This window comes from Mytilus californianus, unplaced genomic scaffold (genome assembly GCF_021869535.1).
Source record: "Mytilus californianus isolate M0D057914Y unplaced genomic scaffold, xbMytCali1.0.p SCAF_57, whole genome shotgun sequence".
Taxonomy (NCBI): Eukaryota; Metazoa; Mollusca; class Bivalvia; order Mytilida; family Mytilidae; genus Mytilus; species Mytilus californianus.
In genome coordinates this window covers 403,550-429,418 of record NW_026262709.1, presented here as the reverse complement: position 1 = coordinate 429,418, position 25,869 = coordinate 403,550, and the positions used below count along the sequence as shown (strand labels likewise).

The window sequence follows — 25,869 nt, the reverse complement described above, 5'->3', positions numbered from 1 at the left end:
AATTATTTTTTCCCGAAAACCCCTTATTGAAACAGTAAAATGAACTTCTCAGTATTGACTTCTTTATCAAAGACATAAAATATTTGTATCATCGATTTGGATTCATGATAATTAATTGCTGTTTGCTCAACGCCCATTAGTAAATACATAGTGAATATTCAAAGTTATTTATTAGAATTAATCCTTTTCTAAAATTTTTCTTATTTGTTAAATAACACTTTATTTTTCGCTGTCAGTTTATATTTCGTATTATGCTTTTTACACGGTACACGACACATCTGTTTAGTCCATTGTACTTTAAATTCAGCAGATTATCAACAGAATCTATTTGTATGTGGAAGAAGCGTGTGTATGTTTGAGTATTTCATATTACACAGGTCCTAAGTGACATTATATTAGATCTACACGGTCAGTAGACCTAATCATCTAATATGAAGAGAGAGCATAGCTCAAGTTCTAATATAAAGTTAAACGACCTTCTATATACCACATTGGTTCATTGACGACCGATCTAGCTATTGTATTCTACCGAATATCTCATACTAGTATACTTGAAACAAAAGATGACTGTATATTACTCAATTTAGAATTAAATGGATGTCGTCCTTTATCGGTCAATGTAAACGCTGTATATTAAATATATTAGGTCAGCACGTTGCATCGCTGAACCAACTGAATAATCTGAAATCTATAAAAGGTAGGATATTAAGTGATACTTTGCCTTTTTTTTTTATTTCTTATTCTGATAAATCAGTGACTTCTGTTCGGTTTCATCTTTGCCTGCTGGACATCTCGTAACTGTACACAATGCATTTACATGTGCGAAAAGAATACAGAAGCAAAGAGATTTCCTTCACTGAGACGCCAATCCTACGAGACACAAAGTCTTCATATATGATACATATTTTGCGGATAGTCAAGAGACGCCAATCCTACGAGACACAAAGTCTTCATATATGATACATATTTTGCGGATAGTCAAGAGACGCTATTCCTACGCGACACAAAGTCTTCATATATGATACATATTTTGCGGATAGTCAAGAGACGCCAATCCTACGAGACACAAAGTCTTCATATATGATACATATTTTGAGGACAGTCAAGAGAAGCCAATCCTACAGACCTTCTAAAATTCAAACTGACCATTATTCCGTGCGTTCATCGTGTATCGTGCGTGTTGCGTGCGTGTATCGTGCGTGTATCGTGCGTGTATCAATCGTGCGCTCATCATTCATCGTTCCGTGTATTTTCCGTGTAACGTGCGTGCATCGTGTATTCTTAATCGTGTATGGTGCGTGTATCGTGCGTGTATCGTGCGTTCATCAATCATTCATTCTTAACCGTGTATCGTGCGTTCGTCAATCGTGTATTTACTGTGTACATCAGATAACGTGCATTTGTCAAACGTTCATCTCTAATCGGGTAACGTTCATTCATTGCGGTTTTTATATGATAATCGGTTATAGAGCTCATCAAAGCTTATATTTTATCTAACGGTTAAAGTGTATATATATGTTCCGACTTTAAATACAATTTACATTCATACTTACTTTCTTGTGAACACTTAATTAACTTCATCGTACATAACGTTCATACAGATTCATGAATTTTTGTGTAAAATTTATTTATCATCTGTTAACATTTCGTGGTTTTTCAGTGAATCTTGGCTGGGACTGACACATTTTAATATAATGATACATGTTCTACGTACAAACAATAACATGATGACATTTCTACGACAGAACAGTTAAAATTGGAATTTCTATTCAACTGAGCGAAATGGGCTTAAAAATATACTGTTGGCCAACTGTTATTTGTTAAAAAATATTCCGCCAATTAAAAACAACAGTGCTTTTGCAAAATTTAAATGTGGGGTAGCTCTAAAGATAGAAACTGGAAAGTATGAAAGAAAAGAAGTCCACGAGATGACATGTGTTGTAGCTCTACTATTGAAGATGAACTTCATGTCATTTTAAAATGCCCATTATATGTAGATTTAAGACAAATTATGATACATTAAGCTAAACATTTTAATGAACATTTTAACCTTTAATTATCAGATAGCGAAAAATTTATATTTTTATTTAATAACGGCAATGTTGCTGCTATAGTTGCCAAAAACATCAACAATATTTCATTGAAAAGAAACGGCATTTTATTTCCTAGTTCTCAAAGAAAAAATGTTTTATTTTCATATAGTACAGGTGGACACTGTAAATTTTAAATGTAAATGAGTAAATATATTGTGTCTTAAAAGTCTCTCATTATTCTTTTTAAGATTGGTACATAGAATGCAAATGTTTTAATGTTTTATGTTTATTTCTGTGATTCTCATTTTATGTTTGTATGTGGTGAGACTATAATAAAATATTGAATCAGTATTAACATGATTAATGTTCAACTCTCCAATGTTGAACAATGCAAGATTATAATTCTTCGCTTATTTGGCAAATTCATATTCTACTAAATATTCAAACATTTAAGTTTTGATAAATACCATTACAAATATAATTTTTGTCTTCGTTTCTGATGGTCACGTGCAGGTAGGGTTATTCCATTGAGAAAATACAATATACAAGATTGTCGGGTAAATGTGGATTGCGGATTAAGATTTTAGATGTCAAACTTGAATTAACAAATTCAACTGAGGCGAATTTAACACGAATATGTATTTTCTCTTCAACAGTGTTTTTATTCTCTGTTCTTTATTTTCATTTAAAAAAAGCTAAATATGTTTTGTGGAAAATTGAATACAAATAAACATATGTATTTGAAGGCATTTTTTTAATTAAACAAGTATAAGATCACGCAAATATATCCCGTATTCCTTAAGAAGGATTTTAAATTGAGGAACTTTTTAAACTTGAAAAAATTGTGTTTACGAGTTTAAGATATTCTTTTTTATTTAAATTTTTTGATAAAATAGTTAAATGTATTGTATTATCACAACAAGTCTTTATTTAAATGGAATCAACATGGAACACTTTCACACTTTCACAGATTCACTTTTCATTGTATTCATGGTTGCATATCAAGGACACCGTTTTTAATGTATGTCTAAAAGATTAATATCCGAAAAAATAATTCACAATAGTACTTTGTATTAAAAAATGCCGGATTATTTTACCATGGGGGTATTTTTTGTTCCGTTACTGAGGACATTTTTTTGTCCTTTATGAATCCATATGACAATTTGACTCCAATAAGGATACATTTTATCTTATAGAAAAATCGGTAGTTTTTATCCGATAGATTTTGTGTTCATCTTTATCGGATATAAAAGATTGAAAAATACAAACAATTAATTGAAGTTTCGTATGCATCTATCACGATCCAGCAACTTTTGACTAGTATAAAGGGTTGCCTTGGTTTTATAGCTCAAAACGGTATCATTTGTTTTGCTTTACATTGGGTTAAATAATGAAATGTATGTTTCAGAAATTTACACAAGTTTGATTTCGGCTTTGACTCCCGGGGACACTGTCGTTTACAGTAAAAGACGAAAATCTACAAATGTACGTTCTTATAAAAAAGAAGTTGTGGTATGATTGCCAATGTTCATCATTATATCATAATTATTGTACTCCCCCGAATAATGAATCTATAATATATGCCACTGGACGTTAAACGATCAACTATTAATTCATCCATCTTATCCTTTTAGTTTTGTGATAATTTGCATATCAAATACATGAAACAACAGGGGCGGATCCAGCCATTTTGAAAATTTTAAAAAGGGGGGTTCCCAACCCAGGGCAAAAAGGGGGGGGGGGGGGGTTTTCCAACTATATGTCTCCATTCAAATGCATTGATCGTCCAAAAAAAGGGGGGTTCCAACCCCCTGAACCCCCCCCCCCCCCCCCCTAGATCCGTCACTGAATCAACTGCAGAGTTTCACTAAAGTTAGAAGGCCGATATTATTGCACATATAAAACAGACATTAACATCGATCCCTACGTTTTGATCCCCTCACAAAACAACACTTTATAAATTTCATGCATCTATAACGCTTTTCTGGATTTACTTTCACTAGGAACGCTCAATGCTAAATATTTGAAAGCCAAAGAATGTATAAAATGGATAGGAGTGTAGAGCTATATGACCAATAAAGGGCCTATACACATTCACAACATTCTGTGTATTTATGTGTCTGTCCAAAGTCAAAAGCACGTAGTTCAGTGGTTTTCGTAACATCAATTCTGTTATATACATGTATTTGGGCTTTTTGTTGTGGCAAGATACATGTAGCTTTGAAATAAAGAAGGCCGTTAGTTTGCTCAATTGAATTGTTTCATATTTTTTTCTTGTCGGGGCGGGGCCTTTAATAACCGACTTTACAGTTCCCGTATTTTTTCATTATTGAAGGTCGTATAGATATAACTTCTAGCATTCCTCTTGATTTGAACTGTCTTGAATAGTTGACTCACTAGCAATTATACCACATTTTCTTATTTTTACATAAGCCTTCAATCCATCAAAAGCCAATTTAGTCTGATGTAGCTGAAACCTACGTTTAATTCTTAAAAAAAAATCTAAATTTATATACTGACAATTTAAGAAATGTTTGTCATAGATATCTGTTCGTGATATAAGTATCAAAATAGTTTAGCTATGAAGATGTGTAAACCCTTAAATAAACCCTATTTCTTTGGGCAATACCTACGGGAATTAAATTAATAAAAACCATTATTAGAAAATCGGAATATATATGTGTGTATGACTCGGAGGTGCAATGGAGATCATAAAGTTTGATGGCCACGCGTGAAGTGCGCTGGTCTGCGCCGAAGTGCGATGAGCTGTTCGATGGTTTGCGATGGTTTATATAACGCGGGATACCTAGATTAAAGTCTACAGATGTGCAATTATTATGAGCGGTATATTTGTTTCAATGTCAGTATATAAAGCATTTACTAGTGTTATTGTCTATGAATGTAATAGTTAAAGTTGCCGCGTACTAATTTAGAGATCGTCCTATTTAATGTTTTGCATGTGGAAATTGTTCTTGCTTCAACATGTATCTTTACTTAATTTGTTCCTCTAATGAGATCATCATTTACCGTTATATAATCATAAGAATAGTTTCACGGTGGACCCGTATGTATTGAGGGAATGACACTTCATCGTACGTAAAATCAAATCGTTCGTATATTTCCCGTTTCACAGTCCTACATGTATATTGAATTTTACCCACAACTCAGAAAGTTGACCAGCGCGGGGTATGCTTAAACCTCTTATTCTAGATGTCAGGTAACTTACTCGTGTTTATGTTGGATTGCTGTCTGATTGACGAATATCCGTCATTTTACATATATATATAACAAACAAATTTAAATTATATATATATATATATATATATATATATATATATAAAGAAAAGTTAAGTAGAATCCGTATGCTGGTAACATATAAGAAAATTAATAAAAGATAATAACGATTTCAATTCATCACTTTTACTAGCGCTTTCACTGCTTTTACAGATCTTCAGGTAATATATATATATATATTTAAATTTGTTTTTTAGGGATGCATCCAGTTGCACCTTTTCATTTAAAATATATTTCCGTGAAGTAATCTCAAAAGATTACTCACTTCAATAAAAAATAAATAAGGGAAATGAAACCTCTTCTCGCATGTTGCACTTTGTGTAATTGTTCTCTTCGACAAAATACTGCATTGAACTCAATTTTGGTATAAATATAAAGAAGCCACATTTGGTTCTTAAATGGATATTTTTTAAACACCTAAAGCTAGGTAAAGCCTATCTCTTGATATAGGCTCTTAAATTCGGCAACTTTTAGAGACCGACCGTGCTTGGGCTGTATAGCCAGTCAAGGTCGCTAAACTCTCATTATCCGTTTAGAGATTTTCTGAAAATACGATGGTTACTGTCTCATTAGAAACTAAAACCTAATCAAATATGGTGGCCTTCGGCTGTCATCTGCTCTTTTCGGGTTGTTGTCTCTTTGACATATTCATCATTTCCATTCTCAATTTTAAAATAACTAAAAATATGATAAACAGTTGTCAGATCAATATTCATTTAACAAGCCAGTGCGTTGATACAGGTTATATTCTACTGAATTTACTATATCCGTTATTATTACGTAATTATATAAGTCCCGTGTCCAGGTAAAAATAACAATTTGTGGTTTGTATGTCAGGTGAAAGTGACAACGGGTGGTATGTATACTAAAATGTTTATCGTCTTCCATTATACATAAGGGTATGGATGGGGGTTTATAGAATAGAAAATTATTGACCAAAAAATAAAGAATACAAAAAAATAACCAGACAAATATATAGAAAAGAAAATGATGAGGTACTAGAATATATGGAATAAAGAATGATCAACAAAACGTATAACGATTAGAAAAAATTGCCTAAAATGATAGAATACAGAAATAATGAATCCCTATTCAGACCCTCATAATCTGACGATGACATTTAGCTTTAGGACAATTATGGGCATGTGATACAGTTTTAGAACCACAGTGATTTTCTTTAACAAAAGTTCACATATATACAAGCTAATTTTTACAAAATCAATTTGTATATGTAATAAAAATTATATCTTCATGTGCTAAATTTAAAAGACAAATGGGTTTGAATTATTCGACATTAAAAAATTTTCTTATAACATTTCGGTTTCTTGGACATTTTTGTCCTTTGAACAGACATCCTTAACTTTTTTGTTTCAAAAGATAAAGATATGCGGATTTCGGTAAAGAGATTAGGAATATCTTCGTTATAAAATTGGGCTCTACATTTGTGTAACAATTCTTTGTTAATATTTACTTTTTGTGAAAAGAAATTGATACAAGAAGAAAAAACGGTATTTTTGTTGTATATTTATCTAGTTACAAAAAAGTCGGTAATTTCTTCTTAAAAGTTGCAACGAATAATCTTCATACAGTATCAAGCAAAATGTCATGTCTAAAATGAGGGGGCCATAACTGATAACACTTTTTCCTTAAAAAAATGAAAAAATAATTATTTGGATAAGAAAATAACCCAGATATTTAGATATATTTTTAAAAATCATTTAATATTCATCGGTTTATGATTAAATGAAAAATATAGAAAATTGTTAAGTTGTTTTAAAGGAAGGAAAATAATGTTTGTCCCGAGAAAAAAGCCCCCCCCCCCCCCTCCTATAAATGATCATTAATTTACCTAAGTGGGGGCTTAAATTTGGAGACCGATCGCGAGGCCTGACTGCCATAAACAACAGATAACGAACAGCAAACACTGGATACACCAATTGATATGTATGAAAGACAACGGCGGACACAAAATGATTGCACTGAATAATTTCAACTACCATTGAGATCGTTTTTTTCAAATCTCATTATCAAATTAGAAATGCATTTTTAAAAACCTTGGGATATCTTTTACAGTTTGGAATTGGAATTGGAATTGGAATTAAAAATTGCATTTCCCAAAGAGTTTCAGGTAAAACCCCGAGAATCTCACCTCCTAGAAATTTAAAGTGCCAGGATGTTTGAAAATATGTATGAATTTTATTACATACTTGAAATTGTATAAGGAATATAAAAAGATTCAGTATGTTTACTGTACAAACAAACAACAGACACCAAGTGATCATGGATACAATTGTGGCTTATATTGTTTAATTCATTTTTACTGAGAGCAAAATTTGATTAATTGATTATTCAGTGGTTGTTTAAACGTCCAGTGGCAAAAATTTCATGCATATTCAGGACGAAAAGTCGTTTCAGAAGTATATTATGAAGTATTTGGTATTACAATTGTTTAAATGTTCTCATTATTTGGTAAATTTCATTTTCTTAGCTATTTCTAATTAATTTGTACGAATCAGATTTTTCTGACAAATTATATATTTTGCTCTAAATTAACTCATACGATTCTGATAATATAAGGAACATTGTAACTTAAGTAAAAAAAAAGAGATTATGATTGTTTAATCAGTTGTTATGTAAGTTCGCTCGTGTCAGTCGGATCACTGATTTTCGGCAATATCAAGGAAAAACCGGCACGTTCCAAATATTGTTCAACTACTCATTTAATGGTGATTCTTTTTCTTTAAAAATTGGAATTTATGTAATAAAAATCTATCTATCTCTACTATAGTATGAAAACAGAGTACACGTAACACGTCCTTTCTAGTCCTTAGTGGCATATTATAAGTCCTTAGCAGTGTTTAGACGTACAGGCAGAAAACAGTCGAAGGCCACCAATGGGTAGAAAATCCCGCACCGAAGGCGTTTTTCAGCTGGTCCCTAAACACAAATGAATTTTAGTTTAGTGATAATGGACATCATACTAAACTTCGAAACATACAAATATTTCCTAAATTTCGGAACGTAAACATATGATAATTGATTAGTTAAGGTTACAAATTTAGGCAGATAAAAAGAAGGGGGGGGGGGGTCAATGCATTTGAATGGGGACATATGGTTAAAACCACCCCTTTTATCCTGGGTTGAGAACCCTCTTTTTAAAAATGGCTGGAATCGCCACTCTTTAAAACGTAGCAATTTATAAATTATTTATATTAAGTAGAATTATAAAATCGATGAGTTTTATAATTTGACAACACTCATTGATATTGGAAATACTATACTACAATTAATTTTTTTAATACATGGAGTGTTTAGTAAAACTGTCGACCAATCAACACAGAAAGCGAGATATCTAAAATTTGTATACCCTTATAGATTTTCATTATCATACATCAAGTTTAAATGCAATTCCAAATAAAATGGCTTTGAGAACCGTGTATTAAGCGCTTATCGTTCATTCGTCAATGAATCATTCACCGTGCGTGTATCGTGCGTGTATCGTGTGTTCTTCATTCATCGTGCATCGTGCGTGTATCGTGCGTTCATCATTCATCATTCATTTTTCGTTAATCCTCCGTGTAACGCTCATCGCTCATCGTGCGTGTATCGTGTATCGTGCATTCACCGTGCGTGTATCGTGCATTCACCGTGCGTGTATCGTGCGTGTGGTCAGTTTGAATTTTAGAAGGTCTGTACGAGACACAAAGTCTTCATATATGATACATATTTTGCGGATAGTCAAGAGACGCCAATCCTACGAGACACAAAGTCTTCATATATGATACATATTTTGCGGATAGTCAAGAGACGCCAATCCTACGAGACACAAAGTCTTCATATATGATACATATTTTGCGGATAGTCAAGAGACGCCAATCCTACGAGACACAAAGTCTTCATATATGATGCATATTTTGCGGATATGTTTAAACTTTAGGAGAACCAGACATTGCTGTCACGTCAACGTTTTTATCGCATGGTGTATTCATACATCACGGTATGGACATATCGCATGGTGTATTCATACATCACGGTATGGACATATCGCATAGTGTATTCATACATCACGGTATGGACATATCGCATGGTGTATTCATACATCACGGTATGGACATATCGCATGGTGTATTCATACATCACGGTATGGACATATCGCATGGTGTATTCATACATCACGGTATGGACATATCGCATGGTGTATTCATACATCACGGTATGGACATATGCGTGCGATTAGATATGTGCTTGTCTTTTGTGGCTCTATCTATTTTGTATTGTGCTATATTACTACATGTATTATATCAACATTTTGATTTGGAATGTCCCACATTCGCGTTTGCAGTTTAATTTAATACCTTTACTTATGCGGAGCTGGACATGCATACGCTTCGGGAATTTATTTTATTTTTCTCTGTTTTTTTTGGAAAAGATATTGCTGACAATAACCTCTGCTATTTATATTTAGTTATCTCTATGTGTTGGAGTGTCTATCGGTTTTGTATTGTCTTATTTTCTTATGTTTTCTAATACATTTTATAACGTTTTTGTCATTGTATTGTGTCAACATCAAAAACGAAAATTTCCAGTTGAGATCTCAACTTTTCGACAAGTTCATGAAGATTACCTTAGGTTTAATAAAAGTAAATTACTCCATACTTCTTTCATTTTAGATATAAATAATATCTTTGTAAAATTCATATCAGTGAAAATAAAGTATAAAATTATAAATGCATTACCTTCAAGATTTCTTCCAAATGACATCCACTGGCCAAGCATGAGAAAGTGACGTTTTTAATGGAGTGTTTGACCCAGGGGTGTACGGTTTATATCCACGTTGAGCATAAAATGCCAGGATTTCCTTAGCAGCAGTCCCACTTCGCTGCCACATCCATTCCATTAATACAGCTTGGACGTCCACTTGGTCGAAAAAATTTAGACCCCCATTCAAAACGAAATTTTCGTACCCTTCCACGTCCATTTTTATTATGACCTTTTTGAAATCAAATCCAGGTAATTTCAAAATGTCGTCTAACTTTGCTGTCATGACAATGTCTTTATATTGTCCGCCAACGGATGACCCTTTTACTTTATTCATATTTTTATTATTCACAATAAATGTTCCACCGACATTACGTCTATCGATACCGAGAGACACATTTTCTCGTTTGTCCGAAAGTGCATTATAAACAATAGTAATTTTTTCCGTGAATTGTCCCGACTTTATTGAAGCACAGAATCGATGCAAATTTATTGAAAGGGGTTCCACAGCGATTACCTGTCTTCCAAACTTAGCCATGGCGAGGGAAAATACACCAAGATTGGCTCCAAGATCCATAAATTGTAATTCTGCATCTTTACGCAAATGACCAGCCATCAAATTAAGTAAATGTGGCTCCCATGTTCTTGACCGGACTAAGCTTCCGCTCACGTGAATATCTTCATTTGGATTATGGACGTAAATAGGAGTGTCGCCATGAGATGTATGAAGAGTTGCTTTCTTTAAATTTGGCGGGAGATTATCACAAATACTATCGTCTGCATTCCATTTTGTTAGGTCATGACGAAATACGTGAACTCCTGTTTTAAAATTATACTTTGAATGGGAAACTTGTGAAAACGTTCTTGGTGTAATTTTATTTATTGTCTGTGTAAAAGGGAAAAGTACATTTTTAGTCTTAGTTTGATTGGCATTAAAAATGGCTACCGGCATTTGATCAAAATGTCTTCCTGCTTGCCATCCAATCATCAAAGTTATCGTTAAAAGGCAACACACACCAAAACATTCGCTGTTCTTCATCTTGGATTAAACGGCACTGAAAAAAAGAACGAAAATTAAATTACTCAATTTAAAAAAAAAATATTTTAACGCCTCAAGTAAAGCATCATAACAATCAAAATTCTAAAATCTATATCCCATCATACAGTGTGTATAAATATAAAAATAAGAAGTGTGGTATGATTGCCAATGTGACAAATCTCCACAAAAGACCAAATGACACAGACATTAACAACTATAGGTCACCGTACGGCCTTCAACAATGAGCAAAACCCATACCGCATAGTCAGCTATAAAAGGCCCCGAAATTAAAAATGTATTTAACAATTCACACGAGAAAACTAACGGCCAAATAAATGTTCAAAATAATGAAGGAAAAACAAATATGATATACAGCAACAAACGACAACCACTGAATTACAGGCTCCTGACTTGGGACAGGCACATACAGAATGTGGCGGGGTTAAACTAGTTTGAGGCGCCAACCCGCCCCTAACCTGGAACAGTGGTATAACAGTACAACATAAGAACAAACTACAGTGGAGATCACTTCTAACCTCTCATTAGAACTGACAGAATAATCTGTCATAGAACTGTTCTAAACTGTCACAGAACAGTTCTACCCTAGAACTGTTCTAAGGAGAACTGTCAGAATCAGTTCTAGGTAGAAGAGACCAAATCAGTTCTAGGTAGAACTGTCAGGATCAGTTCTAGGGTAGAACTGTCTAAAACTGTTCACGGTAGAACTGTCCAAATCAGTTCTAGTCGTAGAACTGTCAGCCGAACTGACCAAATCAGTTGTAACCGTAGAACTGTCATGATTTTAGAACAGTTCTAAATGACGTCACTGCAGATAGAGAAATGTTAAACAGTGCTGTGATGAGAACTTTGAAATACATATTATATTCTTTTGACTTATTTATATTTAAGACAAAGAGTTCTTAAAACTGTTCTATGGATAGAACTGACTAAATCAATTCTAGCAGTGGAACTGACCAAATCAGTTCTAATCGTAGAACTGTTCTAGTCATAGAACTGTTCTAGCCGTAGAACTGTTCTAGTCGTAGAACTGTTCTAGTCGTAGAACTGACCAAAGATTTGGTCAGTTCTAGGTAGAACTGTCTAAAAAACTGTTCTAGGGTAGAACTGTCAGGATCAGTTCTAGGTAGAACTGTCTAAATCAGTTCTATGTAGAACTGACCAAATCAGTTCTAGGTTAGAACTGTTCTAGCTAGAACTGTCTAAAAGGTGTCAGGATGACAGTTCTACATACTGTCCTAGAACAGTTCTCCTGACCGATTCTGACAGATTTGATGAGATGTTAGAAGTGATCTCCACTGTATAATAATAGTTGATAAAGGCATAACTATTCAGATGGATACAATTAGAAATACATCTAACAAAAACACAACATCCCCACAACAAAAAGACACTAAATACAGATTTGAGAGTACTCGCAGTTACTGACAGCTAGTTCAAAGCCAATAACAACTAAGAAAAAAAATTCATGAATCTAAGAAAAAAAATCAATCAGTACACATCCAACATCCAATGGATTTAGTGTAAAGACGTCATTAACCGTCAGAGAAAAACATGACCCTGTGCAATTCCAAGATACAGGTATCGACAGATTGTAGAGCCATGAATGTGCATATGTATATAAAAAATAATATTTTAGTTTCATTTTAATTTACTGATAACAAAATCATAATTAATACCAATAAAAACAATATTCAAAGATCTAATTACATTGTTGAATTGGTAACCTTTCAGAATAAGTTTATTTAAAAGATCGATAAGTTTACCCGGATCGTATCTAAATTTTCGGGCTCGGTAAACAATATCACCGTAAAAATTAGGATGTGCTATCCCGTTTGAAATAAGTTTTCTATAGATACAATCAAACTTCAAAACCAAATCTTTATATCTATGGAAGTAATTTAATAAAGGTTTTAAGTAATGTGTGGTAACGGAATCCCTGACTTAATAATTTACCAGTAATACATAGATTAGTTTCATTGAAATCCAAAACGTCACAACAGACACGGGCATAGCGAACGAATTGTGATATATAAACACCGTAAGATGGTGTCAAAGGAACATCGCCGTCCAAAAAAGGAAAATTAACAATAGGAAACGAAAAATCGTCCCTTTTGTCGTGAATTTTAGTGTAGGTTTTCCCGTGTAAAAATGAAATATCAAAATCTAGGAAAGAACAGTTATTACCGTTTATATTTGATTTATTTAGAATAAGTTCCTTTGGGTAAGTTTCGGCAGTATATTAAGAAAATTCTTGATTATTTAACGAAAACAAAATTATCAAGATAACGGTAAGGGTTGTTGAATTTATCAATTAAATGCAATTTAAACGGGTCTTTACTGAGTTTGGTCATACACTGTGATTCATAACAGTACAAGAACAAGTCTGCTATTAAAGGGGTGCAATTGGTGCCCATAGGAATACATACTGTACAACCTGTCGATAAACTTTATTGCCGAAACGTACATAAATATTATCAAGGAGAAAATTAACAGCTTCAATCATCTCATCACACCTCCAGTAAGTATATCTAGAGAAGAAGGCTTTAAATGAGTTGAAGCAAATATATTTACATTCAGATTACGACCATTTAATTAAATAGGAAAACTTTTGTTTGATAAGATTTTGTTGAAGTGTAGCGTAAAAGAGTTGAAAAATCAAAACTGACAACAGAATCAAAAGGACCATCAAAAGCACCTAATTTGTCTAAAACATCCAAAGAATGTTTTACACTCCAAAAATAGTAAATATATCTGTTCCACTTGACTTATTGTTGTAAAGAACATTGTAAAAACTGTCAACTTATCAAAACTATCGAATTATTTGAAATCTATTTAGAAGTTCATTAGCTGATGTTAGATGGTTAATGTATGGTCTTACCATTAACATGTTAAACAATATATCATGTGACTATCAGCAGTGAACATTCTTTCATACGGTATCACACGAGGGTCTGGATGACGGTCCTTCATTTCTTTATTCTTTCATTTTTTAAACTATTTTTTTCTAAATCCTTTATCAATTTTTTTTAGTATTATCTATTCTTCATTTTTATTTTGTTGCCTCTTATTCTTTATACTTTGTGCTCTTAATTCTGCACTTTTTGTTTATTATTCTCTTTTCTCTATTCTATAATCCCAAATCCACTTGCATTGTGTTTTTGTGGCTTTTGTTTTGGTTTTCAGTGTAACCAATATATCTGAAATTGTTGTTTTGTCTTGTCTTAGTTTTACTATGCGTATCCAGATATTTGAAATTAGTGGTTTATTTTTGTCTTATTTTTACCATCGGTTACAAGATGTTTGAAATAAGTTGTTTGTTCTTGTCTTATTTTTACCATCGGTTTTAAGATATTTGAAATTAGTGTTTTGTTCTTGTCTTATTTCTACCATCGGTTTCAAGATATCTTAAATTAGTGGTTTGTTCTTGTCTTATTTTTACTATCGGGTTCAAGATATCTGAAATATCTGAAATTAGTGGGTTTTTGTGTGTTTTATTTATACTATGCGTTTTACTCATAATTGTAGTGTTCAGTTTACTGTAAAAATTGGACGAAGTTTTCCAATGATTACAGTAAAAAGACAGTTGTTCGAAAGTTTAGACCACAATACATATATACATATACATGTATAATATTAGGAGCATGTTCAAAGATTTCATACTCGATTGTCATGTTATTTTGTCTATTTAAGAGGGTCTGGATGTGGTTTACAGAATAGAGCATGATGGGCATAAGAAATAATGAATAGAGAAAATATTTTTTAAAATAAGATGAAGCAAAAATGAGCAAACAAAATAAAAAAATAGGGAAAATGGTAAAAACTAAAAAAAAAACACAAATGAGGCTCCCTTCAAAAAGTCCCTCTTCAAATATGTAAATATATGGTCATCTATGTTAAATGCATTATACTAGAAGTCTTCGCTTTCAATCTCACGGTCATTATTTATCTTAACATTCAGTTTCCGTTAACTTGATTACCATGCAGTTATCAGTTTCCCGAATCTATAGTGTTTCCGATCAAATAAGGAAGTACCAGTTCTAAGAAAAAATCATTTATAATTTAATAATTAAATAAATTTCAAACTGGATATTTTTCAAAATCGATCTCCAGGGGGTGTTTTCTTAAGCGAACCTAAGGAGGATTCCAAGAGTCAGATCAATACCTCTCGGGGGAAATCACCAATAAATCGTAAAGGTTGACAGGTCTGCCTGGCCCACTGGCGCCTACCTGCCAACTTCTCAAAATCTTAACGCATTCAAACATAAGTTATAAGTGTTTTTGAGCTAATCAATGATATCATGGTTTTATTTTAGTATATGTGTGCTTAAATGACATTTCAACTCTTTTAAATGCCTGTTTTGAGGAATCTTAATTCATATAAAAAAAAACTAAAAAGGTGCGCATTCAGAGGGAGAAATTTCTGTCTGTAAATACTATTAAATACAAACATATCTATATCAGTTTACACGTGCTTTGGTGTTGTTTTCAGTGATTAGTACTATATGATACGGAATACTGAAAACAAAACCAATATTTGTAAAAGAACATTTGTGTTGACCTTCATGTTGTCAGTTACCAAAATGGCTATAGATGTATGCAAATGTCTACAAATGTCTCAGACAAAATTTCTGCCCCTATCCAAGATACACCCTTTTTCGAATTGGAGTCTTAATTTCCAGTCCTTCCGGTTATTCCGATCAACTCACTTTACAGAACGTACATACTGGGCGTACTGTGAATTTAACCTGCATATTCATGAAATATTTTCCACTGGACGTTTAAAAATTAACAATCAATCAATCTTTGAACACTATTCCATTAATGTATATTTTCTATTTCGAGAAGAAGAAAAATTATTAAACATATTTTATTCTGGATACCTCAATGATCTGGATGAAATGATCGATATATTGAAACAGTATACTTCACAGATTGATGAAAATGTCTTTAAAAACTTTTAAAAATTTAATATTTTGCAAAACGACTGAATTTTGTATTTACATTTTATAACAGCTATCTTGAAATATCATGCAACAAAAGTATCTGTAATTTTTACCTGAGCTGTCTTTCCGTGTCATGTATAAATGATCATGTGAAGTCGATATGGAACTGTTCATTTTAAGTTACCTGTTAAACATTTACCTTGATAGAGTTAATAAACTCTGGCATTGATTTTGAATCGATTTACGGAAAAGAAAATAAGCATTGGTTTTATCATTGTAAGGTGATGTGACGAACAACGGTATATATGATAACCAGGGCCCGTATGCATAAAGCTACTTAAGTTAAGATATCCAATCGTAATACTAATTTATCGTAGGACATGTAGAAAAATACGTCCGTTCGGAACAAATCTTAACATAAGTAGCTTTATGCATACGGGCCCAGTCTGAGATTTCTTTATCATACCAACGGGCTATTTTGCAATATGGATGGAGTCACAGTGAACCCGTTGAAAAAGTTCTGTATTTGGATTACGCTGGTACGTAAAACATTCAAAACGGTCAATAGCGTTACAAATATTTTATGTTGGAGCATCGGGCACAATTTTTCGGCAAGCGAATGCCGGACTACAGTATATTAAAAATAAAGACGCTTTCCAGTATTTTATTTTCATATAAGTAGCAACATTTTCAAACTGCTATATGCAGAAAAAGGTTTACTTTAGATTGGGAAAAGGGGAGATTCTGGTAGGGAGAAGGGGAGATTCTGTAGTGAGAAAAGGGGAGATTCTGGTAGGGAGAAGGGGAGATTCTGTAGGGAGAAAAGGGGAGATTCCGGTAGGGAGAAAGGGAGATTCTGTAGGGAGAAAGGAGAGATTCTGGTAGGGAGAAAAGGAGAGATTCTGGTAGGGAGAAAGGGATATTCTAATATGGAAGAATGGATCTTCTGGTAAAGAGAAATGGGGTTCTGGTGAGGAGAACTAAGTGCCATGACTTTCAATTCTGTACATTATAACATTACTATGCTCTGTAGGTCGGTTGATTCCGTTGTTGACCTACATGCTCATGTAACTCCTAACATTATTATATAGTTGTTTCCTTATGTGAACTGAAACAGAAACTACGGAGGAGTGTACTCCATTTTGTAATTTGCAAAATACCTAAGATTCATAGATGTTCCATACGGGTTCCATTATTCAGACTGGCATAGCGCGTTCACCCGGTAAAGAGTAATGTTTTATGTTTCAAGAAAATGCAGCATTAATGACTGCACATGCTCTCCATAACGACGTTACAACAATGCGTATGAATATTTAAAGCACAACAAACGAAAATCTTGATTAAAGTAATATTTTCATGGTTGTCATTTTGATTTTTTAGAATTGAATATTTCTTTTGTGAAGATTTTTTAGTTTGTAATGTCGTTGCCCATGTGAATGTTGGCCTCTAAACAAAAGTGTATACTAGCGAAATGGACGCCACACTTAACTCCGAAACATAATTTTTAGTGACGGATCCAGGTTCCAGGTTGGAACCCCCTTTTTTTGACGATCAATGAATTTGAATGGGGACATATAGTTGGAAACACCCCCCCCCCCATTTATCCTGGGTTGGGCCCCCCTTTAAAAATGGCTGGATCCGCCCCTGTAAATGAACCAAAACACACAAGACTAACAAGAAGTATGATGCGCATCGTACAAAATGTACTTAGCTTAACGCTTTTAAACTATTAAGGAATGACTGTAATATTTTTTCTGTCTATGAAGAAATAACATCAAAAATGAATAGCGGGTTATTTTAAAGTGTGCACCACATTTTTTATGTTATTTCGAATAGACAGAAAAAATATTACAGTAATTTCTTATAATTTAATTCTAATTTCCATTTTAAACCGGAGTAAACCATGAAAAAACGTTGATGACGTCACGGTCACATGACAAAATTATGTCTATGAGCTGATAAACAAAACAACGTCAGCCAATCAGAAGACGCGTTACATCCAAAATTAAATTATTGATATAGAAATGACAGGATTAATACATTTATATTTTTTGTAGTTATATTTGAATAATTTAATAGACTTATAAAATGAGTAGTAGGCAAGTGGGAAGGGGCAAACGTCTGAAAGTGACTAGCAAAATAAACAACATCTATATTCTAATAGTCTAAAATTAGTCAGTGTTATCTTTCATTTTCAATATTTTTGGGCTAAAAGTGAGGGTTGGGGAACAAAATTATGTGGAACCCACTCTCCAAGCCTGACTCAACGCCCCTGAATTCTATTGAAACTATACACAGCTGAGAAAGAATTATTGTACTATAAACATAATTTTTTAATTCAATATAAAAATAAGGAGATGCATGTTGTATAATTGCCAATAAGAGATCCATCCTCCAAAGTTCAAATGAAGTGAATGTAAGCAATTATAGGCAACCGTAAGGCCTTCAACAATGAGAAAACCCATATCATATAGTCTGCTATATATTAATGGCCCCTCGACATGAAAAATATGTAACAATTCAATTGAGAAAAAACGGCATAATTTATAACAAAACAATTTACAAAAAGCAAATAGGACAGACAACCTACCTGTCAGTCAAAATCACTATTCCTATTCACAATCAATTAAGTGAGAAATAAAAGAGCATACTGAAATATGAGCTACTATATCTATTATTCAAAGCAAATCAATAATATTGTAAAACATAACTGTACCTAATGTATTCTAATGGGAATTGTATAAATATCAACTTAATTAGCAATGCATCATGCATACTGGGGGACATATAATCCTACAGAACATGACATAATATGCACTTAATTATTTATACTAAAAATGGAAAAAGCGTGTATAACATGAAACAAGGTGTTATAGTAACTTGTGTAAGATTTAACGCATGGTTTCTGTGGTTTACATTTTTAATAAAGCAGCATAATATAAGTGTCAATAGAAAAGAGGAAAAGGGGTTTCGGGAGAAGGTAACCACCGTCGCATTTTTTTAATCATGATTGATTGATTGATTAATTGATTAATTTGTGTTTAACGCCACTTTCAGCACTAATGTGCTATTTCATGATGGTTAGTTTTTATTGGTGGTGGAAACCAGAGAGCCCGGAGAGAACCACCGACCTTCAGTAGCTAGTCAATTAAGATTCGAGTCGAGCACACCTGCCACGTGCGGGATTCAAACTCACAACCTCAGTGTTGACAGGCTAGTGATACAGTAGTTCGACCACTTGGAACACTCGACCACGAAGGCTCCTTTTAAATCATGTAAATATCTGCAAAATTAGGCTGAAATGTCAGCTCTCTGGAAGGAATCCCTTCAGAGTTAATATTGAAATGGAAATGATCGAACAAGGTTAAATTTGGAAATACATGTATGTTCAGTCTTACATATCTACAAATTGAAAATAATGACAGAGCATTCAGTATAATAAATCAAATAACACATAGCTGAGAGGGTGATAAGAGCAGATTGTTACCCCTCGAAAAAAACATTGTCAACCTTGGATTCGCTTCGGTTGACAATGTGTCCTCGGGGTAACAATCTGTTCTGATCAGCCTCTCAAAATTAGTTGCCTAAAAATTATTAAACCAATGCATGCATGTATACTAAACTAAGTCCTGTATGCACGTTTTTTTTTAACATTTATTTGCAATTTATATCCTATTATCGACAAATAATATATCATTCAGTGATTGTTGATAGCAAGCTTATGAGCTTTCGAGTATGTTTACCGGATCGTGACTTTGATAAACAACCAACACAGAGCACGTGCAGCACGTGAAAAGTAAGGGTATTAATAGAGCCATGATATTTTTTTATATTTTCCATACGTTCCCATTTGTTAATTTACCTTTCTCTTAACAATGGTTAAATGATTTAATGTATGTGATTTGTTCTTTAAGAATCAGTTATTGCTATTTACATTCCAGTGATCTTTAAGAATCAGTAATTGCTATTTACATTCCAGTGACCTATGTTCTAACGAGAGGTCTCCTAGTTAATGTCAATGCATACCGGAAAATATCGGCGAATTAGAGTACGGGCAGACAATTATTCAATAGCAGTACATTTAATAATATAAAAGGATTTTCTTTTACAAAAATATTCACGTACACTTGTTTTATAGTAAAACTTAGCCATTTAAGTATATAAAATATATTCAACTTTTTTTTTAATTTGAAGTTTCATATCATGACTTTAAAACAATATGTTTAATTTATTCTAATTATCGCACTATGGTTATTTTTTTATTAAGAATTATAATAGTTTATATGATGATTCAAACAAAAATAAACTATTATTTAAAGTATAGGAAACAAATAAATAAAAGCTAATTACCATCAGTTTGTTGTTAAAATGAAGTTTTTGTGGTTGGATATTAGTAATATGTTATAATATAAGAAGTCTTTTGTTGTACTTTAATACGATTGGGAAAAGTTGTGTTTCAAAGGATAACGAGGCTCATTTTAGGGAAAGGCGAGGTCTACCGAGCCCTTCAACTGTTTCGTGCCGAATACAAAAAAGTTGACATTTTTCTGACATTGACCTAATACTGTTTTTATACTGCAGCCAAAAATGGCTAAAATTATAGTTATGAAAAATGTTGACACAAAAATAAAACGTCTCTTCCATCACTAAACGAACCTTAAACTGTGAAGAAAAGTGACGTGGCAAAAATCGACATTGCACGAAATATCACTTTAAACTTGGAAGCTGATAAACCCAACAGGAATTATTTTAGTTGCAATCAAAATGCACATAAGCAGCATATAATCAATTCGTCCATCTGCTCCTTTTATGATCAATACTTACAACTCTTTATTACATGTACATGCACTTTACATTAAATAGAACCTTTAGATGAATGCATAGACGACGTGTGTACACACGTTACACGATTATTTCATGTCAATACATTTAACAGACAATGTATATTTCATTAATCTCTTTTGACTGTTTAAAAATTGTTATTTTCAATACAATGTATAATAGTCAAATAACATCTTTAAAGACATATATTTTGATGTCCTAAATTTACGCCTAACATAATTTTCGGATTTATCTTAACTTACAAATGTATGACACTTTCAAAAACATCACATAGGACTAATATAATGTCCGAGGATCATCTTAGGATATTTCGTAGTTCTAAGATACTTTCGAAAACAAGGACCAATGCTAATAAAAGTACTTAATTATCATGGCTTTATAATAACACAAGGCCATGAATTATAAAATGTAACCTTTTTTTAATATGAAATTACAATTTAAAAATATCATTAAAAATAGCAATTAAGGTTGGGCCTCACTTAACTAGTCTATTTTTATTTGGTAAAACGGATAAAAGAGGGTGTGTATGGGGTTTACAGAATAAAGAAAAATGGACAAAAAGTGCCGAATAAAAGAGGGTGGATCAATTTCAATGAAGATTAAAGGCCCTCCCATTCAGATGGTGTAGATAGGAAAGTAGTGTGAAGGGTGTGCGAATGTAAAACTGGCACTAAATCAGGGTACCAAATCAGGCTATCTTTAGCACGTGTTATCCGTTGTTGGTTATTTCCGTTGTTTTCGGACCAGTCGGGTGTTGGATGCTATAGTGCTGTACTGTGTGGTATTCATTCATATCATATTCAAAAAAAATATTTTTTATCAATTTCGTTTATTTCCAAAATCAAAATGTTATTCGGTAAAACATGTTACATTTGAAGACATTTTCATACAAAATTTTTAAATGCAGATTTTACAAGTTTTAATAATTAATACATCGAGGAACTCCTATAACTAGAAAGAATTAATTTGTATCCAAAGGACAACATTAAGTTCAACTTCCAAATTAAATGAACTTTGGTTTTATGTAAGAATGTCCTACGTACTCAATCTTAAGATAAATAACTAAAAAATTATATTTTGAGCTACATGCATGCTTGAGGGTGTATAATTTGGTCATCTGCTTAAAAAAAACCATGATACGGTTTGATCTTTAAAGAATACATGTATGGAGCTGTGATACTGAACATTTTGGTAAATATTGAAAGACTTTTGAATAATGACTCTGGCTGCAATAAATCTATTGGAAATTGGTCTCACGCTTGTAGTATGTAGTAAGTGCATGGGCGTGAGGGCTTGCAATATCTGAGGGTCTGGATGGGGGACCTTGATTCCTCTATTTCTAAATTTTATAGACAATTTTTCTTTATTCTTTATCTATTTCGTCCATTATTCTCTAGTCTTTATATTTTAACACCCCATTATTTCTTATTCTTTCCTTTTGTGGCCTATTTTTCTCTATTCTTTATTTTAGTCCTTTATTCTGCACATTTTGCCCATTATTCCCTTTTCAGTAAACCCATCTAGACCCTCATATCTAAAATAAGTTTACATGGAAGTACATGTATGAACCAGAACTTTATTTTTGCATTTGAAAAAATATCATTTAAAAAACCTAACATAACTTTAATTACTATAAAAATAAGGATATGTCGTATGCTTGCCAATTAGAAAACTATTCACTAGGATCCAAATGACGTGGGTGTATGCAACTATAGGTCACTGAATGACCTTTATCAATGAGCAATATAGTCAAAGATATAAAAACCTCTGACATGACAAAATGTGAAACACTTGAAATGAGAGCTTAATCAAAAACAATGAAAGAAAAACAAAAATAAATGACAGCAACCTACGACAATCACTGATATATAAATGACAGCAACCTAGCTACGACAATCACTGATCCACAATTTGTTTCGTTTTATGAATTAAGAATTTTCCTCAGAAAAATTTTATTTAGAAAATGTTAATAATTATTCTTATGATTTGGTGTTTCTATTTAACATTATTTTAAATCAGGATTTTACAGAAAGATCCTTCAATCATTTTAAATTTCTCAAGAGTTTTCACTAAAATGTGATTTTATTTCAAATTTTTGTCATATAATATCGTTTTTACAAAGGGAGACGTCGCGGGAAAAAAGACCAAGTATAAATCTTTTGTTTAATTGCTCGTATTTTTAGATACAAAAAAACAATAACCAAATCACCGTTATTTGGACAGAGCAATTGTGTAGTGTAACAAAATATAGCTTACCTTTTCACAATTATAGTGTCATTTATTTATACGCCAGTAAAAGGTATTTTCGTTCCTTATATACAAGTAGTAACAACGTACGACTCGCACCTACAAATGTGTAGAATAGGTGTTAAAACTGGGGTGTTATTAAACGACGGAAACGGAAGACAGAACAGAAACGAAAAGAAATATTTATATGGACGGAATTTGAGGGAAAAAATTACAAGAACTACGAAAATCAATAAAGACTGAAACAATAAAAGTACAAGACAAGTATGTGGAGATATCATGCAAGGAAAATTAGCACACCGATTTGGAAATTACATAACAGCTAAAAAAAAAGGATTCTCAAAGTGTACCACTACTAAAGACTAAGAGATATAACAGCAGAAAACAACCGCCAAAAAGCAGAAGCATTGAATAAACAAGTCACTGGTGTATTTACGTAGAAGTCATCAAATTGAAGAGTTTAGATGTTTATTTCAAAAAACAGCTCAGCCGCAGGAACTGCGTCACATAAGAGACAAATACATACATACACTAACTGTGCACCACTTATTGCGGACCTTTTTTTGTATTGCTATGAGTTACGATTTATGACAAAAATCAGCAAAGACCCATCGAAACAACATCTGATACACAAATTTAATATATATACTTTTAGATATTTGGATGATATTTTGGCTCTCAATAATGACGACTTCAGTATGTATACTAAAGAAATTTATCCTGTTGAACTTACTTTAAATAAAGCTAATACTAACAATGACCACTGCCCTTTCCTCGATCTTGATATCTATATCATTAATGGAAAGCTTAATACTAAAATATATGATAAAAGAGACGATTTTTCATTTCCTATCGTTAATTATCCATTTTTAGATGGTGACGTTCCCTTGTCACCATCTTACGGTGTTTAGATATCTCAACTTGTACGATTCGCTCGTGTATGTAACAATGTTTTAGATTTTAACGAGAGAAATTTATGTATTACTGTAAAATTATTACACCAGGGTTTTCGATATCACAAACTAGTCAAAACATTTACTAAATTTTATCATCGGTATAAGGACATCATTCGTAAATATAGCTCAACATGCAGACTTCTTATACGTTCAGGTATTTCACATCCAATTTTTTATGGAAATATTCTTTATAAAGCACAAAAATGTCAGTATTCACCTCTAGATCTGAAGATAACAAAACCTTTAAATAGACTTATTAAGAAGGGATATAGTTACGATACTGTTGTCAGGTCATTAAAGATTGCATATTTTGGCGTTAATATTGATTCACTTATAGGGTCTTTGCATCGGCACTAAACACATTTATTTAAAAACCAGTTGTTGGCATGACACGGGTTATGTTCTTCTCATATATGTTATGATGGTATGATACTAAACCCCTAACGGGAAGGATTGTGCCTGATATTCATATGATGAAGACATAATCTTTCAATCAGTTTAATTGAAGTCTGGAGCTGGCATGTCAGTTAACTGCTAGTAGTCTGTTGTTATTTATGTATTATTGTCATTTTGTTTATTTTCTTTGGTTACATCTTCTGACATCAGACTCGGACTTCTCTTGAACTGAATTTTAATGTGCGTATTGTTATGCGTTTACTTTTCTACATTGGCTAGAGGTATAGGGGGAGGGTTGAGATCTCATAAACATGTTTAACCCCGCCGCATTTTTGCGCCTGTCCCAAGTCAGGAGCCTCTAGTCTTTGTTAGTCTTGTATTATTATTATTTTTAATTTTAGTTTATTGTGTACAATTTGGAGTTTAGTATGGCGTTCATTATCACTGAACTAGTATATATATTTGTTTAGGGGCCAGCTGAAGGACGCCTCCGGGTGCGGGAATTTCTCGCTGCATTGAAGACCTGTTGGTGACCTTCTGCTGTTGTCTGTTCTATGGTCGGGTTGTTGTCTCTTTGACACATTCCCCATTTCCATTCTCAATTTTATGTTTATCTATATATATAGCAAACGAATCGAGTAGAACATGATTAACATATAAATATAATACTAGGTCTGTTTGATCTCATGTCAAAGATATATCATCATTTTACCTGTATAAGAATTATTTCTATGAGGGAAGAATTATTCAACGAAAGGGTTTATGCCCGGATGATGCCTTGTTTCACTTTTCAATGCTGACATTAGTTTTTGGTTTAATAATAAGACATGCTAACCCCATGCGTAAAATATCTACAGTTAAGGGTCAAATTGAAGTTCACATGAAGACGGATGTAAATAGGTTGAATTATTGACTTGCAAGCCACTAATACTTTTAAGCTTTTTATTTTGATAGAATTGAACTAAACTGATTCTTAATAGCGAAATATAATTTCACAATTCCGCTTTTACTAATAATTGAAACAAAAACAAAATCATAGCTTGATTTGTTTTCAACTTCGTACATGTAGCTATTGACCTATTGTCCCCTTAGGAATACTTGATAACAAAACTTTTGTAAAGCCACTTTTTTGTGACCAGTTTATTCAAAAGTGGCATAGCAATGCTGAAACTCATCAAGAATTGATATTATTTACTGTTAAAATTTGATTTTTGCTTAGACAAATACTTATCTAGATTGAAAAAAGAGCAAAGACTTATAATGTTTAACGAGACTTAGATGCTCAAATATCAAAATCCCCATAGAGACTGGTCTATAGTACAACATTCGCAAAGAAGAAA

General features: G+C 32.7%; 1 protein-coding gene across 2 annotated transcripts in view; it reads right to left on the bottom strand.

Moving 5' to 3' along the window:
• The window catches only part of LOC127703933 (uncharacterized), a 34,356-nt gene that overhangs the window by 970 nt on the left and 7,517 nt on the right, over positions 1 to 25,869 (bottom strand). Inside the window, exons 1-2 of one of the 2 annotated variants that reach the window (XM_052207974.1) lie at positions 18,679 to 18,742; positions 10,064 to 11,140 (exon numbers count right to left, since the gene is read on the bottom strand). In XM_052207974.1, the coding sequence (XP_052063934.1) occupies positions 10,066 to 11,124 (1,059 nt within the window). In that variant the 5' untranslated portion in view covers positions 11,125 to 11,140; positions 18,679 to 18,742 and the 3' untranslated portion in view covers positions 10,064 to 10,065. Of the gene's footprint in view, positions 1 to 10,063; positions 11,141 to 18,678; positions 18,743 to 25,869 lie in introns of those variants that run through there. The other variant, XM_052207973.1, reaches the window with a different exon arrangement.